The sequence below is a fragment of the Dermacentor variabilis genome, chromosome 3 (genome assembly GCF_050947875.1).
Source record: "Dermacentor variabilis isolate Ectoservices chromosome 3, ASM5094787v1, whole genome shotgun sequence".
NCBI classification, from domain to species: Eukaryota; Metazoa; Arthropoda; class Arachnida; order Ixodida; family Ixodidae; genus Dermacentor; species Dermacentor variabilis.
This window is the reverse complement of record NC_134570.1, coordinates 196,659,536-196,680,494: the sequence shown is the minus strand read 5'-3', so window position 1 is coordinate 196,680,494 and position 20,959 is coordinate 196,659,536. Positions and strand designations below refer to the sequence as shown.

Here is a 20,959-nt window from a genome sequence, read left to right as displayed (position 1 = left end):
TGATTCACCCTACGCCACTTCCATTACTGTAACCGTAAGACAACATTATCCTAGAACGTTATGCTGTCCTTAAACAATCACTCAATGTGCAGCATATTTTCCGTTCGACCACAAGTTTAGGGTTGCGTGTGTTTCGTTCCTACCTTCGAGTTGGTAGCTCTTTGAATGGGCAATGGCAGACAGCGCATTTTGGCTTTCGCAATAACTTGATTTAGCTGACCAACATTGCACCACAATAAATGGATTTGCGATGTTGCCTAATTACGAAATTGTGAATAATTTTTAATATTTGTATTACGGTACACGTTTTAACTGCGCAATGCAGCGGGGTAATATTGAAGGTATAAGTGCGTAGAGACGTCGTGATATAACGCCGAATTTCGAAACATTTCTTACTAAAATATGCCACGAAATGCCGCGCGGTGTGTGCTAAGTTTCCGGGTGTCCCTGTCGCGCAAAACGGAAAGAACAGAAATACAATGTCAGTGCATTTTTTGCAGATTATCGATACGAAGGTACCAAAATTGGTGCCTGCCTAAGCATTATTGCTAATTTCATTTGATTCGGCTGTCATAACGTTTAGCATAAACCATTTGCCCTGCGTAAAGAGATAATATCCTAAATCTCCTTAACAAGCAAATCAACATTGCAATTTATTTCGTAAGTGATATGTCACACGATATTTCAGATGATACGCCATATGTGTCTTAGGTGCCAAGAAGAAAACTGTCCAATGTCAAAAAGATATATGAGAGTATGCATGGCACTGACAGACCTTTGCGACTTTAATAAATCATGGCCAGAATTTGAGCGAATTAAGGAGAGCTGTCTTTTCGGAAACAGAGACTTTGTTCTTATAACCTCCAAAGAATTTCCATGAAGAGATGCCTTTGAAGGAAGGTTCTCGTGGAACCTTTCGAACCATTTGACCCCAATGGCTGTGAGAGTCACAGGAGCGAACACTGCTTTGCTGGCCCTGGCTGCTATGAATGCGTAACCGCTTCTAATGAACGCTTTGAAATGCATATGTTTCTTGAAAGCACAGACTTTCCCCGGACCATATAATGTATCGATCGTAGCGCTAGGCGCCCATTCAATGTTTCAAGTAAAAATCCTGGGCAGTTTTCATAGAGATACTGTGCAGGACTTCAAAACTGCTAAGAGAGCGTTTCACCTGGTACGATTGCAGCCTGAACATTTTCTGGGATGCCTTAAATGCACCTTATTCCTTCCACTCCTTCGCGCATATTCCTCCCGATGCACAACGTGCCTGAAGCTTCATCGAGTTCCGCAATGTATATCGCATGCGGATAGTTTTGGAGCCTCGGCAAGCACCGCAAAAAGATCTTATATTTGGAAAAGTTTGAAAATCTACTACGCCAGCCGTGCAGCACCTACATATCATACGTTGGCAAATTCGCTCATCAGTCGACTCCCTCCAACTCGGGCCGACTCCTCGACTACATGCCTAAAATGAGAGTCGCGAACGGACTACTCTTCCCTCTCCTGTTCTCTGCTACTTTTGTGCCGGTGTGATGCCGGTGGGTGGTGCCTTTTGTAAACAGCTACCGCGATACATGGCCTGCGAGCCCCACAATCTCGAAGGCCATGCCTGCCGCTGCGCCACTGGTGGTCAGGGTACACCAGGCAGGGCAGTCATGAACGCCACCCCGCCGCTGTCCTCGCAAGGCGCGGCAGGTCGGCTTCTGTGGGAGAGCAAGCGAAGTTTATGACGCTGGTTTGGCCGGCCTGTGAGTCTGAGCGAGCTCGAGTGAGTCGTAGTTTATGGGCCTGAGCTGAGAGTGTCGAAGTTACTCCAAGTAAGCGGAAGTATGAGTCTGAATAGATCGAACCGAGTCCGAAAGCTGTGAATCTCAGTCGCATTGAGTCGAGGTGAATCCAACTAGTCTGAGTGCGAGTGAGTCGAGTTGGGTCCGAATAGAGTCAAATTGTGTAGGGCTGGCTCTGTGCAATATTAGCGTTATACGTCCGTAGCTACAGAGCTTGTTGATATTGAGCTCTCTCATTGCACCTACGTCCGAAATTTGCTGTGGCTAAATATTTATTGGCCGGCATACTCATTCAAGGATACACTCACAAGTGCTCACATTTTCGCAGGAGTGAATATCAGCGGAAGCGAAGTTGGGTATGAGTGGATCTGACTAGAAAAAGTGATGAGTGCCAGTGGGTAAGAGGATGGGAGCACGAACGTCAATCTCTCTCAGTGAGTGTGAGTGAATTTGACTGTGAGTACTAGTGACAAAGGGAGCGCACGTGAGTGTGGGAGCTTGTGAATCTACTGCGCTTGAGATGACGTAAGTATGCACTTGCTTGAAAGGAAATACGTGTTAGTGAGTTCACGTCGATGAGAGCCAAAGCACATTTATACAGGTAGGCCTCATTATGGCCCCTGCGTGGCGCCTATGGCCTAAAGTTGCGAATGATGACTCTCTTTCGGACTCACTTTTGAATCTGTGTGAGTGATAGTGAGTTCGAGCCTGGTAGGCTTAAGTTTTGCGAAGTGACCTCGAGTTTGTCCCTTCTCAGTTGAATTTTAGATAGTCTGACCACGAACGAGTCCCAAGCAAAAACAATTTTTGGTATGTTTTTCTCCAAAGCCCGCTTTCTAACAAAAGTGTCCATGCCGATTCGTGCGGATACTCTTCCATCCTACCAAACAAAGAGGCTTGTAGATCGCTGACTGAAGATGAAAGATTCGAGATGTGGAAGCAAAGGTAAAATGAGTATGGAAACTAAGTTCTGCGGAAACCAGTACGGTGGAGCGAGATATATGAAAAAAATTATCAACCACGTATAGATGACAAAAACAGGTAATTCGATATTAAGACCAATATTCCAACTGCGAAGCCTTTCTTGAGGGGATCCGATATGAGTTTCCTTCTAGATTCCTGCTTATGTGTCCGCCTCCCGAGTTGCATTCAATGTTCCCCTCATACCTTTTTCCTTGGTTGATGTGTTGGTGTTCCTAGAGCCGGCGTTACTGGCACTGCGGGCATCACCGATTTGACGCAGCTCGTTGATGGTTACTTGCCGGATCTCTTGCATAGAAAGGACAAGATCAAAGTCTCTCTCCAGTGTCTGCTTCACCTCGACAGCCATGAGGGAGTCCATGCCGTGCTCGCCGAGAGTAACGTCCGGGCTCAGACTTGATGGATCCTTGATGCCTGGAACAACGTCGCCATACGCCACATGCACTTGTAGCTTGGGTTTATTAATAGTTGGAAGCTGGATTTGTAGTAAATACAAGAACTAGCCAGTGCTCCCAATTAAGAGGTCGTGCCACTTAATTTAGCGTGCTTTTGCTCTGCCTATCAGTGAAATTTGTTCTCTAGCCGGTGAAGGATTTTAGCGGTTTTCATGTATTGTTGGCTTCTTCTCTGGCGGTTAAAAAGCTGAATTTTCTTAAAATGATTAGTTGTTTGCGTGTTACAAACATGTAACTTATCGATGGCCCTTTGGAAGTAAAATATAATTGAGCGCGTTTTCAACCAGCGGAGTGAGAATAAAGAATTCGCAGTGCTGCCAGAATGGCGAATCAGCGATTGCGATAGCAAATTAGTAGATAGCATTACGAAGTAAGGATAGCTGTTTTATCGGCCTGTATAAATTTGCAACCATTCGCTTGCTAACTAAATTAACAACAATAGAATGTCCAACTTTGACTCAACGAGGACGTAGAAGGAAATAGACACACAAATACAGCGCTGTCTTTGTGTATCTGCTTCTTTCTACGTCCTTTTTAGTCGTGCTTACACATTCTAGCGCAGATACCAACCAACAAGCCTGTCTATGTGTTTTAACTAAATTACCCAGCACGGTGTCACACGCGCATAGGTCAGCATGAACACACACCACTCGATGACAGCGCAAATTGTTTGTGAAAACACTGGAGTTAGGCGTCACGGCAACTGCCGCGAGCTGATTGACCTCTGTGCATCTGTCACATACGCATACGATGCTTCCGGCACTACGCGCACTCTGGGAACATGGCAGATCGCTTTGGAGATTAAGCCCGCGCGTGCATGCAGTTTGGCCACCATCGCAGATCGCTTTCTAGAGAACAGGTGCACTGGCAACGCATCCCTACGGAGTGGTAGGCGAGGAGGACATCGAGGAACCGCAGTTGTCACCGGAGAAGTAAGCCCCTTCCCGCTCGCCTCACCCCACTGCCTCCGCGCCATAGGAGAGGGCACGCATCCGGTCCACGTTCCTCGCTCACAAACGTGAGATTGAACCACGTTCACCGGCTCACTCTCACACGCTTTCGCTCATAGGGAACCTTTTTTGGGGGGGGGATTTACGTGCCAAAACCACTTTCTGATTATGAGGCACGCCGTAGTGGAGGACTCCGGAAATTTTGACCACCTGGGGTTCTTTGACGTGCACCTAAATCTAAGCACACGGGTGTTTTCGCATTTCGCCCCCATCGAAATGCGGCCGCCGTGGCCGGGATTCGATCCCGCGACCTCGTGCTCAGCAGCCCAACACCATAGCCACTGAGCAACCACGGCGGGTCATAGGGAACCTCACGCCGACGGCGACGGCAGAAATGCGGTTGGAATGTCCATATAATTGCTATCGCAATAAATCTAGATTCAACAACGGAATGGCCACTGAGAGGACAAATGCTGTCCTTACTGTGCGGACTGGTCTGTGAAGAAATTATAAATACTGCTGCAGTTGCCCGTGGGCTGAGCACGTTGCGCGCAAAATCGGCGCGATGGAGGCCTATGGGGTCAACAATGGCACCCACCCGAAACTCAGGCACACTAGCAAACAAATACACAATAAGGCCGCATGACCATACCAATATGAAACGAAACATTTTCATGTAATTTTAATCAGCACTCGGTACTACTGTTTGCCGGCTAATGACTAGGTGAATGACGCATCCCTTCTTTTAGCAATACATTTCTGCACTCGTCATTATTGAGAATCACTGACTTCAGTTGCATTATTTACTAAAAGAAACAAACTTTTCTGTTAGTTTTGGTTGAGGACTGCGTTTTACGTAGACGCAACCAGAAATCTTGAACGTGATTCTGATTCTTTTGTGCAATCAGCGGAGTGTTATTGCATTTTGAGAGCTCGTATTGCGGGTTTTACAGTTTTCGAAGGTTTCAACTAGCGGGCTTTTTTATGTCTGGTTGGCAACAATGGCACAAAGATGAGAAGTTATCGGATAATGGTTACATTGCGGTGGCTGATAAACCCAATGAATGCCGAGGACACGCGTACCGGCACAACAACAACATATAAACTGTCAGCCAGAAGTTGCTGCACTCCTATTACTAGCAAACGATATATGCAGCATCTGTAAATAATAAGATAGTCGCACCTTTCTGCTGCGCCTGCTGCGACAGCAGCCAATCATCAGCACACTCTGTATCATTTGTAAGAACAACTTCATCACAATGCACAGAACCCACTACTTCCAACGTCTTTGTAACGCGCAAACAGCCACGTAATTCACCAGGCGCCAAAGCAGCGCAATTTCGAAGTGGTTGCGCGTCGAGTTGCCAAGGGAGCATAACCACCTGGGCATGAGACCGAAGCCCGATGGGAAAGCTAATTAAGGCGGTGGAAAAAGTGTTGCTTCTTCTCGCTGACCTGAGGATCTTGGCTATGGAGAAGGCATCACTACGCCTTCATGATCACGGCACCGGCTGTCGTAATAGATAACACGGATGTAAGAAAACAAAGTAGAGGTTTAAACAAATATTGTTGTGAGAGGTTCAACATTCGCCGAGGAGGCTTCTTCACAGAGCGCACTTATACTGAAATGGGGAGTTATGTTTGTAGAAGAACACTTCACTCGGCATTGGTGGCCTCAATGCGTACAATAACAAACTAACGTTGGTAAAAAAGGTGTAGACCCCACAATATGTGGGAAACTATTTTATGCGAAGAATTTCGAAGGTACCTGGGTATCCAGTGGGGGGTTCCGCAACACAATGTATGGTGCACTAAAGTGTTCCTGCAAAGTGAGCCGTTATGTGGGAAGCAAGAATGCGTGTGTGTGACGACAAGGGCACGACGACAACCACGCTGTAGATTATCGCATCACAGCAATGGCACCATGTCTATGCTTGCCATTTGACGCGAACCTATGATATGGACACATGTACTTATCTTTATCGGGCGACCACGTTTCGCCGCCTAACAAATGTAATTGCGCAGCGCGGGCTGCGCCTGCAGATATCCTAAGTTTCTGGAAAGTTATCGATGATTCTATCCGGCTGTCTATTGTCACCGAACCTTGAGTTATCTGATTTCATCGCGTGACGCGAATGGTGTAGAAGTTTGTGGAAGGCACGCGGGTCCGAACGATTAGTCTGGAACATCCGATGACTGCTGCATAAAAGCCGACGCGCTTGAACCGCTGATCGGATTTTCGACGATCGCCGACGGTGTTCGCCGCTATCGTTGTGCTATAAGTGTACCCTGTTTTTGTGGGCACAGGTTCGCCCAATAAAAGTTAGTTTTCCCTTTCACAGTATTGCTACTGTGTTCTTCATCGTCACCACCAAGTGACATCTGGTGGAGGTGCTTTTCTTTCATGTACCGGACGCCCCCGAAAAGCCGTGATCCAAGCCCGGACCGCAAAGAGAACCCCAAAGTAGTCCAGGAGCATCGAGCAAGCCGCCGTGTTCAACAGCTGCCACCGCAGCACGGACTTCTACCTGAGAAGACCAAGAAGATCGTGGCCAAGATAACCCCAATGGCAGCCCCAGCGTCCACCATCGTGCTGCAGCAGCCCAGGGAACCTCTGACGTTCCGCGGTTCAACATTCGAGGACCCGGAAACCTGGCTAGAGACTTTTGAGAGGGTCGCTGCATTTAACAGCTGGAACAGCGACGACAAACTGCAACATGTTTTCTTCGCATTGGAAGACGCTGCCAGGACGTGGTTCGAAAATCTAGAAGCCACCTTAACGACGTGGGACCTGTTCCGAAGCGGCTTCTTGCAAACGTTTACAAGCGCGGTGCGAAAAGAGCGAGCCCAAGCTCTACTAGAAACAAGAGCGCAGCTGCCACATGAGACGATCGCGATCTTCACGGAGAAGATGGCCCGTATTTTCCGGCACGCCGACCCGGAAATGTCAGAGGAGAAAAAAGTCCGCTTCCTGACGCGGGGCGTCAAGCAAGAACTTTTCGCCGGACTTATTCGTAACCGACCAAAGACTGCGGCTGAGTTTTCTACAGAGGCATCCATGAACTAGAAAACTCTGGAGATGCGCACCCGGCAATATAACCGCCAGAAGCTCACGCCGCAGTACGCCATCCAAGGACTGGGTTCGGACGACCTTCAATAGACCATCACAGTCATTGTGCGCGAAGAACTGTGCAAGGTCCTGCCTTCGTCGCAGCCTGAAGTCGCCTCGACCGCCGACATCGTGAAAGATGACGTTCAGCGATCGCTTGGAGTTCCTGAGGTGCAACCTGAATCACCGCAGCCCCAGTCAGAAGTGATGACCTACGCCGCCGTCGCACGCCGTCAAGGCCCCCCTCGGCGACCGAGCCAGGGCCCTGTGACGCCGCAAATCCATCGTCCGCCTCCGCCGCCGCCAGTACGCCCACCCGTCGCCCAGCGCACCTACGCGAGGAAGACGGACATTTGGCGAGCCCCTAACCACCGCCCACTCTGCTATCACTGCGGAGAACCCGGCCAGGTGTACCGCCGATGCCCATACCGCGACTTGGGACTGAGAGGGTTCGCCGTCAACGCGCCACGTCCACAGCTTAAGGAGCGCCCACGTGACATCCCCGATTACCTAGCTGCCACTCAGTGCAACTCTCGACGACCGTCCCGTTCGCCGTCACCAGGCCACTACCTGTCGCCGCAGCGCCGTCCATACACTGGCCCAGCCCGGGGCCGGTCAGCGAGCCCATATCCGGAAAACTAAAAGCAGCAACCGATGTAGGTGCGGTTGCTGTTCGTCGAACTGACGAAGATCCACCGCCGCCGACGAAGACGCCGAAGAAACTACCTCGACGACATATCGACGCGCCGCCGTCTCGACAAAGTGTGAAAGCAAAGAATGCGACGACGAAAGACGACCTGACCACGTCCCATACCAGCCACAGGTGAACGCGACACAGCCGTGTGGCGACCTAACTGTACCGCAAGAGAAAGAACTACCGACCTCGACGTGCTTCTCGACGGTCACGCAGTCACCGCCTTAGTCGACACAGGGACCGATTACACTGTCATGAGTAGACACATCGCCGCCCAGTTGAAGAAGGTTAAGACTGCATAGGAAGGCCCATGTAATGAGGAGGGAAGATAACCGATGGTCATTAAGGGTGACGGACTGGATTCCAAGGGAAGGGAAGCGTAGCAGGGGGCGGCAGAAAGTTAGGTGGGCGGATGAGATTAAGAAGTTTGCAGGCACGGCATGGCCACAATTAGTACATGACCGGGGTTGTTGGAGAAGCATGGGAGAGGCCTTTGCCCTGCAGTGGGCGCAACCAGGCTGGTGATGATGATGATGATGATGGAAGGCCCTCAAATTCGGACCGCTGGAGAACACCTGATTACGCCGACTGGAATCTGCACGGCAAGAATTGCCGTTCATGACCGGACTTACCCTGCCACCTTCGTTATCCTCTAACAATGTTCAGGCTAGAATAGCAGCTTGGGCTTGTTGGTTTTCCATCCTGCTAGTAACAGCGCAAAATGTAGACAAGGGACGAGACAAGAAGACACCACAAGCGCTGACTTTCAAGAACCTTTATTCCGAAAGAAACACGGCTTCTTATAAACATTGCCCTCACGTGTCGCAGTCACGTGATCGCACATCATGTGAAACAAGCACTTTTTTTCCTTTATACACTCAAGATAGCGGTTGCACGTGCAAAAGCTCAAGTTCTTTTTTTTTTTGTCAGTAACAAGGACGGCGTGCTAACGCATTGGTCACCAAGTCTGGTAATCTCGGCCGCCTCAATTATCTCCCGGACCAGCTGGTCATTGTGTTTCTTCAGCACTTTACAGCGTCTAAATTCTGCGGCGCAATCTTTTGAGGGGCAATCCCTGATATGTATGCCTAGATTCCTGTTTGCCTGCTCGACGCTAAGTTTGTGTTCCTTCAGTCTCTCATTTGTGCATCTAGAAGTTTGCCCTACATACATTTTTCCACATTTCAGAGGTATTGAATACACAACGGCTTCCGTGCACTCCACAAAACGATTCTGGTGATTAGTCGTGCACCCTTCCTGGTTTGTCGGCTCTTCAGCATTGACGCGTCGGCAGAGGCTTTTTAGTTTTTTCGGGGCAGTAAGCACTACATTAACACCAGCTTTGCGCCCAATCTTTTTCAGGCGGTGAGATAAGTTGTGCACGTATGGCAGGGCCACGGTCCGTCGTTTTTCTTTTGGCTTCTCGCTACCTGGCTCGCCATGGGCACGCTTGAGTTTTAGGTTCTTGCTCATTTTTTCCGCAACGGACACAAGAAGGTGCGACGGGTAACCAGCCCTAGTAAGCCGGTCAACCTGCCGACGAAAACTTTGTTCCATTGCGTGGATGCACGATTTTTTTAGCGCATTTGTTAGACAAAGGTTTGCAATTGCTCTCTTCACTATTTTTGAATGCGCTGATTCGAATGGCAGTGGCGCCTTGTCGCCTCTGGGTTCATAGGCCCAGCAGACCTTCCCTTTGGAGAGCTCAAGTCGGAGATCACGGAATCTCAAAGACCCTTGCGTGGGGACCTCGTGGGTAACAGCAAGCGGCTGAAGCGCATGACTAAAGCATGTTAGTGCCTCCGAAACTGCGTCATCTGAATTCGTGCCAGAGCCATCACATAGAACCAAGTAATCGTCAACATACCGAAAGACTCCCCGGACGTTTGTTCTGGTTAGAGCGTTCTGAAGTAATCTATCTTTCTGGGCAAGAAACAAATCGCTAAGTACTGGCGCAATACATGACCCTATACAGACGCCGCGTTTCTGGAGGTACACATTCTCTTCCTACGTAACATAAGTGGATTTCAAATATACAGAAAGGAGTTCCAGGAACCCACCAGTTGAAACCCCGGAGGCGTTCTGAAAAGCGACAGCACCGTGTGCATCTATACATTCTTCCACGCACTCCAAAATTTCATGTTGGGGGATCGAATAATATAAATCTTTAACATCTACAGAGCATGCTGCAAAGTCAGTGCTAGAATTGTCTCTTAAAAACCTTATTACAGCGTCTGAGGATTTCACCTGGAAAGGATCGTCAACAGTTAGTAGCTTTAGTTTTTCTTGCAAAAACAGGGCAATCGTTTTCTGCCAAGTGCCCTTCTCAGATACTATGACCCGCAGGGGCCACTCAGGTTTATGCGTTTTTAGAGTGAAAAACATGTCAAGGGATGATTTTTTGCTAGTTTCGATGCTACGCACAAGGCGGTCGAGTTTGAGATTTCCGCATAGCTTCTTTGCAGCTGACTTTGCTTTCCGCAGAACAGACTTTTCATGACAGTTAAAAACAGAACTTATGGCCTCTAACGCCTTATATTGGTAGACGTCTTTCGGCATCACAGCGAAGCCCCCCTCCTTGTCAGAAGTAAGCAACGAGAGGGAATGTTCTTTCAAATACGTCACCACTTGTCGCACAGGTAGGCTCTTCGTGCCCATTTTGCAACGGGCGACCACGTCGACTCCATCGGACAGGCACCTGGCACTTTCAGACTCTGGCCCTGCGCGCGCAACTCGTCGCACCATTGCCAGTAGTTCCGGTGTAGAAGTCCTCGGCTCGACGGCAAATTTCGTCCATGACGTAGAACCTCCAGGACCGACTGAGGCAGAGCCTCGACTCCGCTGGTATGGACACTGCTTCCAGGCGTCCATGTTTCTGCTGCTCTTCGTTTCAGGGTAGTTTCGGTGCGCAGCTTCGCCAGGGTGACGTTCCACAGAGCCTCGGTAGACCTGTCGATGACGCGCAACGTATCCCGCCATTGCGGGGTGCAGCTGGAGAGACGTAGGCGTAAACAGTCCCTGTACAGACGGGCCTGGCGGTACCATTCAGATTTTAATATCTTCAAACATCTTCGCCCGTGGATATCAGAGGGTGCATGCCCTCCAAAGAGGGCAATTACTTCCGGCGGAAGAATCGTCATATGTCATAAAAAACGACGGACCGTGGACCTGCCATACGTGCACAACTTATCTCACCGCCTGAAAAAGATTGGGCGCAAAGCTGGTGTTAATGTAGTGCTTACTGCCCCGAAGAAACTAAAAAGCCTCTGCCGACGCGTCAATGCTGAAGAGCCGACAAACCAGGAAGGGTGCAAGACTAATCACCAGAATCGTTTTGTGGAGTGCACGGAAGCCGTTGTGTATTCAATACCTCTGAAATGTGGAAAAAGGTATGTAGGGCAAACTTCTAGACGCACAAATGAGAGACTGAAGGAACACAAACTTAGCGTCGAGCAGGCAAACAGGAATCTAGGCATACATATCAGGGATTGCCCCTCAAAAGATTGCGCCGCAGAATTTAGACGCTGTAAAGTGCTGAAGAAACACAATGACCAGCTGGTCCGGCAGATAATTGAGGCGGCCGAGATTACCAGACTTGGTGACCAATGCGTTAGCACGCCGTCCTTGTTACTGACAAAAAAAGAACTTGAGCTTTTGCGCGTGCAACCGCTATCTTGAGTGTATAAAGGAAAAAAAAGTGCTTGTTTCACATGATGTGCGATCACGTGACTGCGACACGGGAGGGCAATGTTTATAAGAAGCCGTGTTTCTTTCGGAATAAACGTTGTTGAAAGTCAGCGCTTGTGGTGTCTTCTTGTCTCGTCCCTTGTCTACATTTTGCGCTGTTACTAGCAGGAATGTTCAGGCGACGTCATTCTCGGCACGGACTTCCTAAACCAACACGGTGCAGTCATCGGCCTGAAGTCGAAGTCGATAACCCTGTCTTAAGATCAAGCGATACCGCCGGAGAGCTCTCGTAGTCGTCATGCCTTAAGCGTGCTCGAAATCAAGTCAGTATACCGCCTCGCTCCAGCAGTGTCATTTCCGTCGGCACCAAAACACCTCCGGACGTAGAAGGCGTCATCGAGGGTGACTAACGCCTACTGCTAGACCGTGAAATTTGCGTCGCCAGAGGGATCGCTCGACTCCACAGAGGGAAAACGGAAGTGATGCTAACCAACTTCAGCAAAGAGTTCAAGCACATCAGCAAGTGCACGACAATCGCGTACATCGAGGAAGTTGTGGAAACGAGCAATTCCTTTGTCCTCTAAGATACTGCCGCATCTACCCTGCCCACCATAGTCCCCGAACATGACTAGGACGTAAATCGAAGTCTCCCCATGAGCAAGCAGCAAAAGCTCAGAAGCCTTCTCCGACGATACAAGGTCTACTTTTCGACTTCATCGAAGATTCGACAAACACCAGTTGCAAAGCATCGCAAAATAACCGAAAAGTGCGCTCAACCACTCCGCCGGAGCCCTTAACGAGTTTCGACGCGAGAACGTGAAGCTATTAGGCAATAAGTCGCCGAAATGCTCCGCGACGACATCATCCAGCCGTCGAAAAGCCCGTGGGCATCTCCTGTTTTCCTGGTGAAGAAAAAGGACGGAACCCTACGTTTCTGCGTCGATTATCGTCGTCTGAACAAGATCACGAAGAAGGACGTATGCCCCCTCCCACGAATTGACGACGCATTGGATCGGCTCTGCAACGGTAAATACTTCCCGTCGATGAACCTCAAGTCTGGCTACTGGCAAATAGAAGTCGACGAGAGAGATCGCGAAAAGACCGCCTTCATCACGCCAGATGGCCTCTACGAGTTCAAAGTCATGTCATTCGGACTGTGCTCGGCGCCTGCAACGTCCTAGCGCGCCATGGACACGGTGTTAGCAGGATTGAAGTGGCAGACCTCTCTTGTTTACTTGGATGACGTCGTCGTCTTCGCCGGAAGTTTCAACGATCACCTTAGGCGGTTTGAAACAGTACTAGAGGCCATCAAATCATGAGGGCTCACTCTGAAGCCAGAAAAGTGCCGCTTCACTTAAGACGAGCTTTTGTTCCTAGGCCACGTCATCAGCAAATATGCAGTACGCCCCGACCAGCAGAAAACAGCTGCCATGGCAAAGTTCCCGCAGCCGATCGACAAGACGGCAGTGCGTAGATTCCTTGGCATGTGTGCCTGCTACAGGCACTTTGTCAAGGGCTTTTCACGCATCGCTGAGCCGCTAACGCATCGAACCAAATCTGATGTCGAGTTCAAATGGCAAACGCCGCAGGCCGACGTATTTCAAGAACTAAAACGACGCATTCAGTCACCGCCGGTACAGGCACATTTCGACGAAGACGCCGATACCAAAATTCACACTGACGACAGTAGCCTAGGCCTCGGTGCCGTCCTAGTCCAGAAGAAAGACGCACATAAAAAGGTGATATCGTGTGCTAGCCGGTCGTTGTCAAAAGCGGAAGGCAATTATTCTACGACTGAAAAGGAATGCCTCGTCATCATTTGGGCTACAGCGAAATTCGGCCCTTACCTATATGGCAGGCCATTCAAAGTCTTCAGCGACCATTACGCGTTGTGTTGGCTAGCTAAATGAAAGGACCCTTCAGTACGGCTGGCGAGGTGGAGCCTCAGACTACAAGAATATGACGTCACGGTAATCTACAAGTCCGGACGAAAACACTCAGACCCCGACTGCCTATCACGCGCCCCCATCGATCGCCCGCCGGAAGACGACGAGGATGACGACGCCTTCCTCGGAATAATAAGCGCAGAAGACTTCACTAAAGAGCAACGAGCAGACGCGGAGCTCAAAGGCCTCGTCGAGTATTTGGAAGGGAACACCGACGTAGTACCTAGGGCATTTAAGCGCGGATTGTCTTTGTTCACGCTACAAAACAACCTGCTCGTGAAGAACTTTTCACCAGTCGGCGCCAGCTACCTTCTTGTTGTACCGTCAGCGCTGCGCCCAGAAGTACTGCACGCCCTACACGAAGATCCGACCGCTGGGCACCTCGAATTCTCCCGGACGCTGTTGAGCATACAGGAAAGGTATTAATGGCCGCGACTGACCGCTGACGTCGCCCGTTACGTCAAGACATGCCGAGACGGTCAGCGACGCAAGACACCACCGGCAAGGCCAGCAGGATTACTACAGCCGATCGAACCTCCTCGTCGACCATTCCAGCAGATTGGTATGGATTTATTGGGCCTGTTTCCGACGTGAACATCCGGGAATAAGAAGATCGTCGTGGCGACAGACTACCTCACCCGCTTCGGTAAAGCTAAAGCTCTACGGCTAGGCAGCGCAGCCGAAGTTGTGAAATTTTTCGTCGAGCACATCCTGCTGCGACATGTTGCCCCAGAAGTCCTCATCACCGACAGAGGAACGGCTTTTACAGCAGAGCTCATCCAAGCCATTCTGCAATACAGCCAGACGAGCCACAGGAGGACAACTGCCTACTACCCGTAGACGAATGGTCTCACGAAGCGCCTGAACAAGACACTCGCCGACATGCTAGCAATGTACGTCGCCGTCGAACACAAGACCTGGGATGCCGTCCCGCCTTACGTAACATTCGCTTACAACACGGTGGTGCAAGAAACAACACAGATCACGCCGTTTAAGCTGTTTTACGGCAGGAACCCGACAACGACGCTCGACGCCATGCTGCCGCACGTCACTGACGAGGAGAATCTTGACGTCGCTACCTATCTCCAGCGCGCCGAAGACGCCCGACAGCTTGCCCGCCTACGGATCAAACCCAGCAGCGCACCGACAGCCGACACTACAGCCTCTGACGACGCTTCGTCGAGTACCAGCACGGCGACCGTGCTTGGGTATGGACCCTGTTACGGGGAAGAGGACTGAGTGAGAAACTATTGCGACGCTATTTAGGACCCTACAAGGTCATCGGACGTATTGGCGCACTAGACTATGAGGTCAGGCCAGACGGCATTTCGCATTCACAGCGGCGCCGCGCACAATCTGAAGTGGTCCAGGTGGTGCGCCTTAAACTCTTTTACGGACGCTGACGAACTTCCTTATTTTGTTGCTTTCTTTGATACGAGTGCTTTTCTCTATTACTTTCGTTTGTTGGCAGCATCGGGTCGATGCTTCTTAAGAGGGGGTATTGACACGTGTACTTATCTTTATCGGGTGACGACGTTTCGCCGCCTAACAAATGTAATCGCACAGCGCGGGACGCACCTGGATGTATCCGAATTTTCTGGAATGTTATCGATGCTTCGATGTGGCTGTCTGTTGTCGCCGAAGCTTGTGTTATCTGCGTGACGCGAATAGTGTCGAACTTTGTGGAAGGCACGCGGGTCGGAACGATTAGTCTGGAAGATTAGATGACTGCTGTATAAAAGCCGACGGGCTTGACCCGCTGATCGGATTTTCGACGATCGCCGACCGTGTTCGCCGCTATCGTTGTACTATAAGTGTAGCCTGTTTTTGTGGGCACAGGTTCGCCGAATAAATGTTAGGTTTGTATTTCAGTGTTGCTACTGTGTTCTTCAACGTCACAACCACGTGACAATATACCGAGTGCTGGCCACTATAGAGGTAGTGGAGGAACCTAAGCGGGAGAAACACGGACTGTTACGTCAAACGTGACTACGTGGTATCCAGTCGTAGGTACATATGGCTCCTTCTAGCCATTGTTCAAAGACGGTGATGACATTTGTACTTAGGATAAGAGATGTCAAAGCTTCATTTACTTGGCCGATCATGAATTCCGTACAAGGTCGCGCATACGTAGCCGTGAGGTGCTACAAGAAAACTACTGGACAAAGTGGGCCGGTGGCGGGATAGCGGTCTCGTACACGCCATTTGAAAGCGCGAAATGTCACAAGGAAAGAAAACGACAAAGTGGCCCGATGTGCACGCGGTGCGATGGTGCAATCTAAGCGTCCTTTCTTATGCGCTCTGATTTTAGTGCAGTTATGTGACCGCACTTAGCTTTTACTCTAGTGCACCAAGGTAACTAGACTTCGTGTTGCTGTGTTTAGGAGTTGATTTTTCAGTTTTAGTGCCGCATTAGTGTACTTTTGTGCCTGGACATTGTGTTTTTATGATTTCCTGTTGACTTTCAGTTGTAGTATGGAATTAGTGCAGTTACGTGATTGGGCTTTGTGTTGTTATGATTTGTAGTTGGCTTTTAGTTGTAATGCATTAAGTTAAATATTTCTTTTTAAATCTGTATATGAAAAGGAGTAACCAGCGCCAGCTAAAGGCGGCATCTTCCATGTGCCACATAAAAAAGCGACAAAGTCGCACGGGGTGCACGCGCCGGGATGGTGCAACCCGTACACGGCACTTCAACCCGCCGTAGTGATTTAGTGGCTGTGGGGTTGGGCTGCTAAGAACGAGGTCGCGGGATCAAATTCTGGCCACGGCAGCGGCGTTTTGATGGAGGCAGAGTACGAAAACGCCCGTGTACTTTGATTAAGGTTCACTTTAAAGAAGCATAGGTGGTCGAAATTATTCCGAAGTCCCCCACTACGGCACGCCTCATTGTGAGATTGTGGTCTTGGCACGTACAACCCCATAATGTAATTTTAACGGCATTCAAAACACGAGATGTCACAAGGAAAGAAGGCTACGAAGTTGCATTGGGTTCACAGGCCTAGTTTTTCAGAGCGGACTGCCTTTCGAACGCGAGATACATGCTTGCGAACCTGGCGTAATGGTTAGTACGCATTGGCTGCTGTGCTCGACGGCTGAGGTCTTACCGCGAGGCGAGACCGGAACCTACCTACTGCAAAGTGCCGCGAACGAACGAAAGAATACGTTGCATTAAAAATTCTGTAACGTTGATTTAACGCCAAGTTCTGATTTTCGCAGCAGTGGGATACTATTATTTGGCTTACATTTAGGGCAAGTAAGTGCCAAGACATACAATACCTCTAATCATGCTTTTAAGAAAATCACGAGGATTTATATAAACGAACTTTTTGTTTAGAAAACGCTGAGACGATCACCGTTGTAGCGCATGGAAACACTACACCCTGCTTAAGAGGAAGCTTTAACTCAAGTGCTCTTATCTAAATACATGTAAAAGGAGAATTCGTTTTTCTCGGCAACCACTGCACCAAATTTGACGAGGTTTGTTGTATTTAAAAGACAAACTTAAAATCTATTGACTGTTGGTTTCGAATTTTTGAGTTAGATTGTTAATTTTTTATTAAAAATTGGCAAAAATCGAAAATTTTCAGAAAACGAAACTATCAAGTTTACAACTCTGCAACTCAACAACGAAAAATTATAATACAATTCTGTGAATTGCATCTACTAGTACATCTAAAGCGGACAAAATTGATATGTTACACATGAATATAAAAAAAATTTAATAATAGAGAAATACAACTTTTGCAAAACCGTTGTAACCAACGTAACAAATTCACGTAAGATGTAAAATGACATATTGAATTTGTCCGCTTGGAATGATATAATGGATGCCGTTTACAGAACCGCGATATCAGTTCTTGATGCAGAGCTATGAATTTATAAACTTGGTGCTTCTATTTTTTTTCAAACGGTCAAATACTTGAAAATCGTTTTAAGAAAATTCAAGCCCTAAATCGAAATTCCGCTTCCAACAGTCACTAGAATTTAACTTTCTCTTTCAATTGCGACAAATTTCATCAAAATCGGTCCAGGGGTTATCTCATAACAACGTTCTTGCGTTTTACATGTATTTGAATAGGCCGCGTCGAGTTGGGCCCGAGCTAAAGCTTCCTCTTAAGGCGAAATTTCCCAAAAATAATCCCATGCTTTTCCAGGCAATTCTTCAGTCCTTTCGTACGGCGTGACGACCACTGCGGGATCTGTATGACGTCCCTGGAGCCAAAGCTGTCGATTGAGTGATGACAGCGAAAACGTGATGAGAACCTGTTGTGTGTTGAAAAAGCCAGGCGGAGCGCGAGGGGGGGGGGGAGATGTCTGGGCAACTGCGCGCTGCTTATCCTTCTGTGAAGCTTCCATTTAGTTGCTGCCATGCGGAGGGCCATCACAGCTGCCTTATTCTGGTTATCTTAAGGCTATTCGTAGCATTCGCTGCCCTGAATCAAGCTGATGGGGGAAGATGAGGTTACGCCTGTAGGATATCTTTGAAAAAGAGAGCGAGCAGCCGCGACGACTGCGCACTCGTTCAATAAACCCACGCAAACTTGCTGTTACGACATCATTTCATAAAATTCTCGTACCTGTATGTTCATTGCATGTTGGTACACAATTTCCAACACGTAACAATGGTTTAGGGTCACGTTAAGACACCTTACAAGCCATGTTGAGGTAGCATGACACAGCTATAGTGCTGTACGGACCTGCAGCTACTTTCCTTACGACCACCTGAAGCAACGAACTCAAGGTATATGATATAGAAATTTTCTGCTCACCAAGAATGCGTGCAACAGAATGCGCAGGGTCATGCTTCTTTTTGCTGTCCTTCACGGTCGAATGATGAGGCTTTACATAGCTAGAAACAATAGTGTGACTTTGGCTCAAGAATTGGTCCATCGCCGAAATGCAAGAAGCAATCCGCTGTGGTACGAGCTCATAGCTCTCGACATCCGAAGACATTGCGCGGTGGAACAAGCCGACATCATTAATGGGACCCCACTGGATGGCCAGCCCTGCAAAGACAAAAGATGGTATCGTTGATTCACCTTGGTCTACTAGATAGTTTCTAAGAGGAAGTTTTAGCTTGGAGTCAACTCCAAATTCCTATTTATGTACATGTAAAACGCAGATGTGGTTTCATGAGACAATCACTAGACGGAGTAGAATGAAATTATTTGCCTTTGAAAGAGAAAGTAATATTATACGTACGGTGAAGAAAAGTCTTATTACAGGACAAAAGTGGTTGTGCGTGGGTTGCCAACGTGCCTTGTGTTTTTTTTTTCTAGTGTCTCCCTGTGCTGAACCACATTTATTCAAAATGTACCAACAATCCAAATCACTCCCTTCTTTTGTATGTGTACTTGAAGGCGTGCAAAATTTCACCCGAAATTCTCTAAATTGCTACGTTTAAAAAATGTATCGACGCACGAGTGAATTAATAAAGAATCTTGACTAAAACACGGATATCGAAGTTATGTAAACCATCTTTTAGAGGCCCAAAGCATAAAGTTGAAAGTGTTCATAAAAAATCCCAAAGACGAACACGACAGGATGAAGTCAGAATTGAAGCCTGTCCTCTCGTAAGTGTTCCTGTCGTCTTCGCCTTTAGGGCCTTTTATGTACACTCGCATGATGAAGCAACTCGCCCAAATGAAGGTATTGTTGTTACAGGTTGATATATAAATTTCCCTTGGAAATTGTAATCCCTTTGAAGGTTTTGCAAAAGTCTGCGTGACAATTTATTGCGTGACGTTTCTTTTTGCGATAGCAACTATATGGACACTCAAGTGCTTTCTTGTCGTCGGCATCGCCATCGCCGTGAGTTTGCGTATCAAGGTCAAGAGCAACAAAATCGTCGTCGGGCACCTTTTGCTGTATGTTCGAGTGAAAGCTTCCAAAGGTGAGGCGGCGATCGCGGCTCCATCTCGCGCACGAAAGCAAGGCTCCGGGGGGAGCGAGGGGGGTGGGGGAGCGCATTTTACTTCGAGCGGCCGCGCGAGCCCGCCCGAAGCGGCTATATCTCGAAAGCCAGCTGCGATGTGGATACAGTTCAAGGCTTTGCTTGCATTCATGCCAGATGCAGCACGAAGGCCAGTTTGCGCGCTGTTTCTGGCACGCTTTCTCACTCCAGGGTTTTGACAGCGAGCGTGCGCGATCATCGCGTGAGATGTGCTCATGTTTGCTTGTGTGCATGTGACACCATGCTTGTCGACTTAGTGTGCCTGTGTTTACAAGTTTATACGGCTGATAAAACTGCTATTCCTACCTCGTATAGCTGTCCACTAATTTGCTATCGCAATCGATGTACTGCCTTTTCTGCGAAACTGCCCCTTTCTCTATGCACTTCAGAGGGGTGTATAATACATTAACTTTGTCCGCTTTAAATGCATTATTTGATGCAGGTAAGATAATCGTAATATGCGTTTTATTGCTGAGTTACCTCGTGGTCAACATCAAATTGCAGTTTAGCTGTTGATTTTTATATATTTACCAATTTCTGTAGTTATGGTAATAGCATGGAGAATTAATATAATTTTCATAGACTAACTTGTAGGTTTTCCTTTTATATGTAACAACTCCAATCGAATTTGGTGCAGTACTTGCTGTAATAAACTATTTCTTTTTTTCCCATGCGTCTAGGTTGCAACTACCAAGCTAGAACTTCCTGTTAATTCCTATAAGATAGAAACGTTTAGTGTTATGTGCATATAGAATACAAAATATACATGTCAATAAGCACGGATAGGTGGGCGAGATGATTCGTGTATATATATATATATATATATATATATATATATATATATATATATATATATATATATATATATATATATATATATATATATATATATATATATATATATATATATATATATATATTGTCATGTTGAGGCGCAGCAGATGACTGCAACAACACAAAGGTCACGCGGAGGAAGAGAAAGCGAGAGAGGCGGTAAGGTTGGATACTTGTAAATAAACGAGAGTATTGGAGCCCATCTCTCAGGCGCCTGCAACTGGATTAAACGTCGTCACTCTCGCCGTGACTGTGCGAACGTGCTCGAGCCACAGTTCGCACCTTAGTCGTCGTCTTCTTCGACAGCTGGCTCAGATGCCGCTCAACATGCTAGCGCTCCCACCCTGCCGCCCCTCTGCGAAGGCGCTGACGCCACTGACCCACTGCCAGTGTGTGCGATGACTTCAGTCTCAAATTCTTGACCTAAATAAGCGAAATAAAAAAGAAACGTATACAACTACACTCAAACTTCATATTAGAGAGTATCGTAATCGTAGGACATTTTCTTTAACTCGCAATTTATTTTGGTGCCGCTGGTCGTGTGGCTTGAAGTTAAC

At 48.1% G+C, this 20,959-nt stretch overlaps 1 protein-coding gene across 1 annotated transcript in view; it reads right to left on the bottom strand.

The window, feature by feature from the left end:
* The window catches only part of LOC142576586 (fatty acid synthase-like), a 285,463-nt gene that overhangs the window by 41,110 nt on the left and 223,394 nt on the right, over window positions 1-20,959 (bottom strand). Inside the window, exons 23-24 of the mRNA XM_075686771.1 lie at window positions 18,385-18,621; window positions 2,958-3,185 (exon numbers count right to left, since the gene is read on the bottom strand). Coding sequence (XP_075542886.1) covers window positions 2,958-3,185; window positions 18,385-18,621 — 465 coding nt within the window. The remainder of the gene's footprint in view (window positions 1-2,957; window positions 3,186-18,384; window positions 18,622-20,959) is intronic.